Raw genomic sequence first — 11,461 nt, 5'->3', positions numbered from 1 at the left:
CTCCTCATCCTGCTGCTGGTTCAGTTCTTCAGACGGTCAGGAACTCCATCACCTCCTCATCCACCTGCCTGCCAAGTGTGGATGTAGAGGACATCTGTCCTGGGTCCATGGATGGGCTGAATGCTGCTCGCTGCATCAACTGCACTTATCTGAATCACAGAAAATCAACAGGTTAACAAAACTGATTTATTTTAACTTTATTTAATGAATTATATTAGCTTTATTTATATTGAGTTTATAATATTACTGCTAATACAAGTATTTGACCTGATGTGGGGTGGAACTGGCTTCCACTGGTTGTAGTGCTGATGGAGCCTGATGGTCTTAGTCCTCTGATACAAAGGTCTGGAGACAGGTCCTCAGTGGGTCCACAAACAGATTCAGGTCCACGTTGAATAAAAGTAAATTAAACGCAGTTATAATATCACACAGTCACAGCCAGCAGTCTCATTAATCAGACAACAAACATTTTTCTACACACATTGGTCACTGAAATCTGAAGGAAGTAGTTTTGTAGTAGTTAAAAACAGATTAACTTAGTTAAACACAGTTTAACTTTGATTTATGGTGATTCTAATTAAAATCAATGTCCGTGTAGTTCTGACAAAGCTTTAAAAATGTAGCCAACAAGGTCTTAATAAACAAAACAAAATATAGTCAGAGAAAGCTTTTTAAACTCACCATTAACACCAGTTAGGCTTTTGTTCTTTTCAAGCCGTTCTAAATAAACTTCGACTGAACAGGAAACACGAAGCTGTTTTTTCTTTCCTATTATCATCATGCTAACGCTAACACCATGCTAACAACAACAATCAACGAAGCTCTACCTTCAGCATAGAAACTGTTTAAACACATCCTCTTACAAATACTGACAAGTACTACGTGTACCAAATGTGAAATAAATAAGTCCCCGGGTGATCAAGATGTTGCAGGATGAAAGGCAGTCCCATGTTGACTGCATCATCCACTGACCTATTTGCCCGGTAGGCAAACTGCAGGGGGTCTAGCAGATGACCAGTGATGTCCTTCAGATGGGTCAGGACCAGCCGTTCAGAGGACTTCATGACCACAGACGTTAAGGCGACGGACCTGTAGTCATTCAGACCTGTGATGGAGGGTTTCTTGGGGACTGGAATGATGGTGGAACATTTGAAGCAGGAAGGAACTTCACACAGCTCCAGTGATCTGCTCAATATATTTGTGAAGATTGGAGCCACTTGTTCAGCGCAGGTCTGAAGGCAGGAAGGTGAGACACCGTCTGGTCCTGGAGCTTTCTTGATCAATCTGCTCACATCATCTTCGCATATCTGGTATGCAGCTTGAGTGGTGGGGGGAGGGAGAGATAGAGGGTCCTCACTGTCTTGTTGATGAGCTGTGGGGTTGTGGATAGGTGTGAATGAGTTCTTCTCAAACCTACAATAGAAGCTGTTCAGGTCGTCAGCGAGGGCTTTGTTAGCCTTGGCAGCGGGGGATGGTCTTCTGTAGTTTGTGATGTGCTGAAAGCCTCTAAACACTGAACCAGTGTCGTTGGCTGAGAGCTAACTTTTCAGCTTTTCAGAATAGCATTTTTTTAGCCACTCTGATTTCCCTGGTCCATGTGTTCCTTGACTTTTTGTACAGTGCTCTATCCCCTCTCCTGTAGGCCTCAGCTTTAGCCTGACGATGCTGACTGAGCTTGTTTGTGAACCATGGCTTACTGAATGAGCGGTAGGTTTTTGTTTGAACACACAGATCTTCACAAAAACTAATGTAGGATGTGACGGTGTCAGTCCAATCATCCAGATTGTCTGTAGCGGCTTCAAAAACACTCCAGTCAGTGCAGTCAAAACAGTCCTGAAGATCTTGCTTTGCTTCTCTGGTCCACTTTTTCACTGTTCTCACTACGGGCTTTACAGTTTTCAGTTTCTGCCCGTAGGTTGGAATAAGATGAACCAGACAGTGGTCAGAGTGACCCAGGGCTGCGTGAGGCACAGAGCGATTGATAGGCATCGTTCAAGACAGTGTAGCAGTGATCCAGTGTGTTGTGATTCCTGGTGGGACATTAACATGTTGTTTATACTGTATTTCGGAAGCTCGTGGCTAAGTTTATCTTTGCTGAAGTCACCAAGTATGATGAAGAGGGAGTCTGGGTGTTTTAGTTCCAGTGCAGTTATTTGTTCGGTCAGGTTTTTCACTCACAGGCTTGAGGTGGGATATAAACACCGACCAGAATGAATGAGGAAAACTCCCTCGGAGAACAAAAGGGTTTACAGTTAATAAACAGAGACTCTAAGTTGGAGCTGAAGTGTTTATTTAGCACTGAGACATCTGTGCACCAACCTTCGTTAATATAGAAACAAGTTCCACCTCCTCGCGCCTTTCCCGACAGCTCCGTTACGCGGTCAGCTCTGTGGAGATGGAAGCCAGGCAGATGTAGCGCGCTGTCCGGTACGGACTCACTGAGCCAGGTTTCAGTGAAGCAGAGAGCCGCCGAGCGTGAGAATCCTTTGACGGACTTGTTGATCAGAAGCAGTTCGTCTATTTTGTTGAGAAGAGAGCGGAGGTTTGCTAGATGAATTGCCGGGAGAGCCGTTCTGAATCCACGCATGGTGAAGCTTCACATCATCACCGGCGTGCGTAATTGGGTTTGAACTGCATAAAGCACACAAAACTAGCAAAAACACACATAATACCGGATAGCGCTGTGCCGAGGCTGCCACTCGCGACGCCATCTTGCTTTCTGATGATYCAGATGATGATTAGTTAATATACAGTATGTTTGATCAGCAGCAGCTGCCTGAAACTGAACCATACACAGCAAAAACAGGTGTTAAAATGTCAGTGTTAAACTTTTGGGTGTTGATTTAACACCCCCTAGTGTTATTTTAACACTTTCTGAGTACACTCACACCCAGTGTTGGTGTTAATTCACATGGTTGATTTCCTCAGTGTTGTCTCAACACTGGACAGAGTTAAATAAGCTCCGCCCACATTAAGTCTTATACAACACTTAACAGTGTTGTTATATAACACCATGCAGTGTTGAAAGAAGTTTTCTGAAAAGCCCCACCCTCTTCCACCTCATGTCAGACAGACCAGTATTTACCCAGCATTCCTTGCTGAGAAATCTTGCAGAAATGATGTTTTTGCATGTTTATGACTATTAAAGAAGTTCATGAGAGTAAAAATTAGTTTTTCCGGTTAGTTTTCTTGTTCAGTTTGATCAAGTTGTTCAACTTTAAGTTTACGTTATTGGCCAAAATCGACACCATGAGTGAGAGGTATGTCCTGGTGTGTTAAGAGTGACTCCATTACACTTTACCATTAAGTGTTGATGCAACACTCCAAAGAGTTTGACATTAACTCTGAGTGTTAAATTTACACTCAATTTGATGGTGTATTGACACCTTGTGGTGTCTGTTAACCTTTCAAACACCACCATTTCCTTTGTTAATAATAATACACTGCTTTTAAAACTGTATTTTTAACACTGGTGAAATGTTAATATGACACCCAGTATTGTTGAATAATAAACACAGGTTGGTGTTAAATTAACAAAAAAAAATGAGTGTTAAATTTTAACACTTTCATATATGTTATTTTAACACCAGCGAGTGTGGACACATATAGACACTTTGTTGGTGTTAAAATTAACACTGGCTTTTTTGCTGTGTACATGCTATAGTAGCAGCATTGTACATGCACAGTTTTCCATTTTGGCTTTGGTTCTGTTGTGGGTTTTTGAACACTTGTGTTTAAACTAGAACAATTTTAAAAGCTGATAAAGACCAGATCCTTTTTTGATTAGGCCCTAATATGGAAAAGCCTAGAACTGAATGGAGGGTAGATTTCTTATTCCTGTGACTGCAGGATTTTCCATATGATTGTCTGGGCTTGGTTGTTTTCATAATCTTGTGACAGTTTTGGTCGTAACCATCATGATACCACTTTCAGACAGATACACAGAGAGCTCCAGTTTTGTCTCATCTGTTCAAAGGACATTTTTCCAGAAGCACAGAGGCTCGTGAGTATTTTATTCTGGTGTTACCATCCTTTTTATCGAGGCCAGTTTTATTAGTTTGCTTTTGCAAAATAATTCTATTTAAAGGGCCAATATTATGTGTTTCTCAGGCATGTATTTAAATACTATACCATAACAAAGTATCTGTCACCTTTAGCTGTTATTAAAATGCTTGTTTTTATGTTTAAATAGAAAATAAACTTATCTTCTCATCACTTCCTCTTCTAAACACCTTGAAATTGGCCTCTGTCACTTTGAGAACCACCTTCCGCTTCTGTCTCGCCCAATTCAGTGCGGGGGGGGGGGCTATGATGCAGCTCACTTGGCATTTAAAAATACATTTCCTCAAAGGTATTTTGAATCTGAAAAGAGCTTCACTGAGTGGGAACTAATGTTGAGAGCTCAGCAGACACTTAGGTTTCACTTTCACCCGAGAGCCTGCAGGAGTCATGGGCGGGGTGTGTGGGGAGAGGGGAGGGAGTGTGCCCCGCCATGAAGAAGTTCGGCTTAAAGATACGTCCCAGGGGCATTTCTGGTCCCCACCTGTCGTGTTTCTCCTCAGCATGGCTGCCTAAAAACGCTGCAGGATTTCTCAAACATGCATGAATGAGTCAAAGCAAGGCTTTGGGCATGTTTTTTTTATGAGAGTATAATGTTATAACATGATATAAAACTCAAAAAAGTTGATTTTACATTACAGTATATTGTCCCTTTAACTAAAATTCATAAGCAATGATTGATTTAGTTGTTTTTATGTTATCTCCTTATTATATTTTCAGTTTCAAGCTAGTTCAGTGACCTTTGTGGGTTTTTCTTTCTTTAACTAAAAAGTAGAAACATATTTATTCTGGTCCTTATGTTTCCCAAAACCACCATTCCAAACTAAGTGTAAAATTGAATGAGTTCTGTCCGTTTTGTGTGTTTCTTGTTGTCAGCTGGGTTGTTGTGTTTTTTTTTCACATTGATGTTAAATGTTTGTTAATGATTTATGATTAAGTAACAGGAAGACGAGTAATAAAAAGAGGAATTCCTGTGAGGAAAAAAGAGGAAGTGAGCTTGAGCTTTATATCAAATCTCTTTTCAGAACAGTACAAGAACCATCTATTCTCAGAGTCAAAGTTTTAGATCTGAACTCTCAAAACTTTCTGCAGTCATGTCTATGGAAAGGTAATTTTCTTTCACTTTTATCTCTTTATCTGAGTTCATTTTTTCTTGTATTGCTTCAGGAATGTTCTTGTTTTAATAAAGCATTGTGTTCAGCCATTTATTTTGACTATTTTTTTCTGATTTGTTTTGGTATTTCAGGGGATGTGTTGCTTTGTTAACTGGGACCATTGCCATTGTCCTCCTGTCAAACACTGACTGCACAGCTGGAAAACAAGATGGCCTGGGAATTAAACTGTGCGTCACAACGAGGCGAGGACTGAAAGACTTCTCCTATCAAAATCTGACAGATGTCCCCTCAGATATCTCTAATGAAACTCAGTACTTGGATATTTCTCACAATTTCATCTGCAGATTGAATGGGACTCAGTTTGTGGGATTGTCCCAGCTCTGTTTTCTGAAGGTGACACACTGCGGTCTGAGAGAGATTTCCTCTGATGTGTTTGACCACATGCCAGTGCTGAAAGTCCTTGACATATCATTCAATGATTTATCATTCAAACCTGACCTGTCACTGAAACAGCTAAAGATTTTGGACTTGAGTAACAATCTGTATAACAGCTATCGTTTACCTTCGTCTTATCAGAACTTAACAAAGTTGGAGACGCTGTCATTGGGCAGCACAGCTGCTGCAATGGTCAGTTATGATGACTTTGAACCGTTAACAAATGTGTCTCTACACCATCTGATTTTGGGAGCAGGAACCCAATGGAGAAAATATGATTCTGGTGCTCTTGCAAAAATCAGAATGCTCCAAAAGATTTCCCTTCATGCATCTTTCTGTAAGAACTTCACAATGTTGGAGAACCTTCTGTTGGATTTGAATAAAACCCAAGTGAAGTCTCTGAGGTTCATCACTGTATTTCCGAATGACTGCCATGTGAGCGGCGACCCATTCAGACACCTGAGAACAATGACGCTCATAGAGAACATCACATTAGAAAACACTTGGATAAACAGCTCTTTCCTGGAGGTTCTCCTAAAGGATGTGTGGCTCTCCCCACTTCATGACCTCTCATTTGTGAACATCACTTATAATGAAGACACACCAGATGGGTTTCAATTTCACACCATCAACCACACGATTAATCTGTTCTCCATCACGTTCAATGGTGTAAATCACTATCAGTACAAGTATCCGACTATTAACATGAGCTTTGAGGCTATCTCCAAACTGACATATCTGAAGTTCTCTGGGACTGGGATGAACATTTTACCCTGCAAAGTCATTTCTGCCTTGCCTTCCCTGGAGACCCTAGATCTGTCAGACAACCTGTTATCAGAATCTGGTTTCTGGTGGCCTCTGTGTTCACACTCGTCTGCCTTTCCGAAACTGAAGCAACTGTCTTTAAGCAAAAACCGTTTCATCAGTCTTTCCTTCATATCTCAGAAGATGAAGGACATGAAGACATTGCGGTGCCTAGACCTCAGCTTTAACTCCATCGTCTTGGATGGAGGCTGCTCTTGGCCCCAGCAGCTGACTGAACTCAGCCTGGAGAGCAATAACCTGGGCAACGATGTCTTTAAGTATCTGTCGTCTAACTTTGAGAGGATTAACTTGTCAAAAACAGGAATAACAGCAGTGACACAAGACGATCTTTCTCAGTTCAAAAAGCTGAAACATCTCATTCTCAGTTCCAACAGCATCCAAGTTCTCCCTGAAGACCTGAATGTCCCCAATCTTGAAAGTCTTTATTTTGACCAGAATGCAATCACGTCTATATCCAAGGAGGTGCTGGCAGGACTACCAAGACTCAACACCCTCAGAGCTGGAAGCAACCCATTTTCCTGTTCCTGTGAGTCATATTGGTTTGTTTCTGGGTTCAACAAGTCTTTGTTGGTGGACTGGCCATTAGATTATACCTGCAATACCCCACCATCCCTTGCAGGCCGGTCTCTGTCTGAGTATAAAACCAGTAAGCTGTCATGTGAGGCTTGGCTCCAGGTTGCAGTGGCTTTGCCTACAGTGATTGTGGTATCTGCTGCTATAAGTCTGCTTTTCTACAAGTATGACGGGATCTGGTACACAAAGATGTTATGGGTCTGGATCAGAGTGAAAAGGCGAGGCAAGCAACGTTGCAATGAATTAAATAGTGTAACATTTTGTTACCACGCTTTTATCTCGTATAGTCATCAGGACTCTGACTGGGTGGACAGCCAGCTGGTACCCTCCCTCGAAGGTGCCGGTTTTTCTCTTTGTGTCCATGAGCGAGATTTTGTCCCTGGTGAATGGATCATAGACAACATCATTAACTGTGTGGAGTCCAGCTACAAGACACTGTTTGTACTGTCAAAGCACTTTGTGCAGAGTGAATGGTGCAACTACGAGCTCTTCTTCGCTCAGCACCGATCCATCAGCGTCCAGAGCGACTCCATGGTCTTCATCTTACTGGAGCCCATTCCAATGGACTCACTTCCCAAGAAGTTCTTGAAACTTCGAAGCTTGCTGAGGCAGCAGACGTACCTCGAGTGGCCAAGTGATGAACGGAAGCAGAAGTTCTTTTGGGCAAATCTTAAAGCTATGCTGAAGATGGCAGATAAATCAGTTGTTCTGAAGGAAGTGGCTCAAGCCATTTCAGATACTCTTCCTCTTGTTACCGACCAAGTGTAATTACAAGTCCTGCAGCAAGTTTGGTTTCTTTAAAAATTAAAAGGTCAGCAGAAGACACATATCCCACTACTCTTCATGCCAAAGTTTAATCTAAGATCATGTTTCATTGAAATTTTGTAGCTTTTGTAGAGTTGTAGCTGTTTTAGTCAAACCTTAAAACATGTTACACAGTTTCATGCAATTTCACAAGATGTCACAGTCTCAGCTACTATTTATACAATTTTAGCACAATTTCTGTAAAATTAATGGACTTGTAGACATGTTTGTCAGTTCAGTTGGCTGTGGCCGCCATCTTTAACTAGGTTGACTTCAAAGGGTAATTACCGTATTTGTTCAAGTATGATACGTAATATTTAATCCATAAAATCATCCATAAAGTTGCGGGGTAGTACTATACTCAGATAAATATTTTTACTTATGTATTTTAACTGAAATATCTGCAAAATGCCTGAGTCCGGAAATGAGACCGCGTTGTAAAAAGCAGTTGAAACGAGCTCACCTCTGACACTCCTCCGTGCTTCAGAGCGAGATAATAACAGAACCAGGCAGGCGACATGATGTGAAGGGGGGGTGTGTGTGTGTGTGGGGGGGGGGGGGGCACTCCTGCACCTTAGTAATGATAACGAACTAATGACATTAGCGTGTGACCGAGCCGCTCCTGGAACAACAACWAACACATGTTCGTCTGTAATGGCTGCCGTCTACCGGTGTTCTGAAAAAGTTTGTATCCCTGAAAAAATTTTCCCCACCAGAGGGGGCGCTCGCGAGTAGGAAGTAATCTGCTTTTCCCCCAGAATATGGTCCAAACCTCATGTGAAGTCTCTGACTTTTGTGTTGGCGCCTCCTGGTGGACTGTGTGTAAAATGCCAGATGCTGCTACAGCTGATACTGTATATATTTGTTGTCAAAATACCTTTTAGTACATATGTTGTTGAAATAAAATGAACCATCCAATGATCATTTTACTGATATGTATAAAGACTGCAAAGGCTGAAAACTTTTGAAGTCTGTATGAAATTGCAGGTAGTTTGAGGATTAAAATTTTTATGCTTTTTAAGCTCAAAAAAGGGGGGTCGTATTATACATGAGATTGTATTATACATGAATAAATACGGTAGTTCAAATGTGCAGTGTCCATAAAAAAGTATTCACCCTCTTAGAGATGTGAATGTTCATGTGAGAAACATTATGTCAGCATTAGTTTTCAAATGAGTTCATCATAATAATAATTGTTATCTTTTCAGTAAGTCTTTTTTTGCTATATGACAAATTTGATCCCTGATGTTTTTAAGAGTTAATGTACATCCTGCTACTGTATGAACCCTCAGTGTGTTGTTACAAAGTTTTACATTTATTTCTGCTAAAACTGTATCTTTAAAAATGTCTGAGTCTGAATAGATAGCAATCAGATGTCTTTTTAAATTAAATCACAGTATCTTTAGTTCTTTGTGTTTTGAGTCATTTATTTTAGCTAAATGTCTCCACCTGCTGTTTCTATATTAGATCTACAACAAACTGAGAAAAGAGAAGGGCTAATTTCTGGTTTTAAAACTATTACTCACATAGATTTATTGATTTTAAATCCTGTTGTAATTGGGCTTGACAATTTTAAGACATATTTATTCTTTTCACAGGTTTATAAACTTTAAACTATTTCCCCAAATGTTTAATACAATGTTATCAAACAGTGTTAATTCTAAAAATGGTGTATATTGTTCAGCGACAAAACTTTTTGTTGCATTAATGTTCCCAACATTTATTATTTAGTATTTATTCACGACACAGCCAGACAATGAGATTTTTTTTATTAACTGAATGAAGTCATAATAGTACAATAAAGCTGTACTAGAATAAGTAACCAGAATATTTTGGTACCAGTTTTACAATTTTTTTTGCTATTCATACATACATACCATACATACATAAAATATATACTATACAATATACACAATATTTTATTTTTATTTATAAAGTTTGTTCCGCAGGGCTCCATTCTGGGCCCACTTCTCTTCTCACTTTACTTATTGCCATTAGGACCTATTATCGCACATCGTAACTTGTCTTTTCATGTATATGCAGATGATTTGCAAATCTATCTGCCAGTCACTCCAAATTCCTCTCTTAGCCTAAATTCCATTGTCAGCTGCTTAACTGATCTCAAACATTGACTATCTCAAAATTTCCTCTGATGATAAAACTGAACGGATTCTGTTTGATGCATCCAGCAACTCCTCTCACATCTCTCACAGTCTAGGTCTGTCACTCTCTCACTTCACTCAGGTGGTAAAAAATCTAGGCGTGAAACTTGACCACAACTTGAAACTTGATAAACAAAATTGATTCTGTTGTGAAAACCAGCTTCTTTCAGCTCCGTCTGCTTTCTAAGGTGAAGACACTGCTTAGCCGTAGTGATCTGGAGAAGGACATCCATGCCTTTGTGAGCTCTAGGCTCGATTATTGCAACGCTGTCGGAATTAATCAGTCATCCACCTCTCGCTTACAGCTTGTACAAAACTCTGCCGCTCGCTTCTTAACTAATACACGTAAATACGAACACATCACTCCTGTCCTTTTTTCTTTGCACTGGCTCCCGGTTCAGTTTAGAATACAATTCAAGCTGTTGTTATTTGTTTTTAAAGCCTTAAATGGTCTTGCACCACCTTACATTTCAGATCTCTTGAAAATCCACCGACCCAGCAGAGCTTTGTGGTCTGCCTGTAAACATCTGCTGGAGGTGCCTCGCTCTAAGAGCAAGAAATGGGGGGGACTGGTCCTTTTCTGGTGCTGGCCCAATAAGCGTGCAATGATCTTCCTTGTGAGGTGTGTGCCATCTCTGACCTGGCACTGTTCAAAGCCAAACTTAAGACCTACTTATTCAAAGGGGCATTTGATGTTTAATTTTTAGCATCTTTTTTACTTTCTTTTAATTTAATTTGTGTTTTTAACTTGTACTGATTTATTATGACTTGATTGTATTTGTTTCACCTTGTGAAGCACTTTGGTTGATGCAAGGTATTGTTGGAAGGTGCTATTTAAATAAAGTTTATTATTATTATCATTAATAATAATAATTTCTTCAAAAAACAACATAAATTTCATATAAATTAAATGAAAGGCAGCAGAAGAAAAAAATCTTATATCTTTCCTTTTTCTATTGTATACACTATGTACAATACAACATATACAATATTTGACTTTGACTTTATTGAACACAATGTTATACAAGAATAAACAAAGCTCTTATGGTGTAATGTGCAGTTAATGAAGATTGGCCACAAGGTTGGTCCAATTCAGCCATGAAACCTGCCACACTAAAATGACAGGTGTTTCAGTTTCATCGTCTAACTTCTGTGCTTCTTATTGTCACTTTTATTTCTTAAACATTTTTGTTTATTGCTTAATTTCAACCAGTTCATCATGTTGTTTTAGGTACTCCTGCAGCGACAGAAGTAAAAGCTTCTTTCATTCTTTCACAAAAAGCATTTTAAACACAAAGAGTGGTGATTTTATGACATTTTTTTTTATTGTCCCTCATGGTTCGAGCTGCAGTTTTACAGTAAATCAACAAGATACCGCGTAACGGTAACATAATGACCCCCGCACGCTCAAATGCACCAGAAGTCTTTATTCCTAATAAATGTCATGCTACTAGGTGCATTCCAAAATCGTAGTGGCTTGGGTGGGGG

General features: G+C 39.9%; 1 protein-coding gene across 1 annotated transcript; it reads left to right on the top strand.

Moving 5' to 3' along the window:
- Positions 1–4,638: 4,638 nt before the first annotated feature.
- Positions 4,639–8,168, top strand: LOC106527174 (toll-like receptor 1). Its single transcript, XM_014021975.1, has 2 exons — positions 4,639–5,167; positions 5,306–8,168. The coding sequence occupies exons 1-2, from the start codon at positions 5,154–5,156 to the stop codon at positions 7,773–7,775; spliced, it is 2,484 nt and encodes an 827-aa protein (XP_013877429.1). The 5' UTR covers positions 4,639–5,153; the 3' UTR covers positions 7,776–8,168.
- Positions 8,169–11,461: the final 3,293 nt, after the last annotated feature.

Source organism: Austrofundulus limnaeus, unplaced genomic scaffold, assembly GCF_001266775.1.
Source record: "Austrofundulus limnaeus strain Quisiro unplaced genomic scaffold, Austrofundulus_limnaeus-1.0 Scaffold313, whole genome shotgun sequence".
In the NCBI taxonomy this organism is placed as follows: Eukaryota; Metazoa; Chordata; class Actinopteri; order Cyprinodontiformes; family Rivulidae; genus Austrofundulus; species Austrofundulus limnaeus.
The sequence above is the reverse complement of the archived record's forward strand: the minus strand, read 5'-3'. Positions and strand labels throughout refer to the sequence as shown.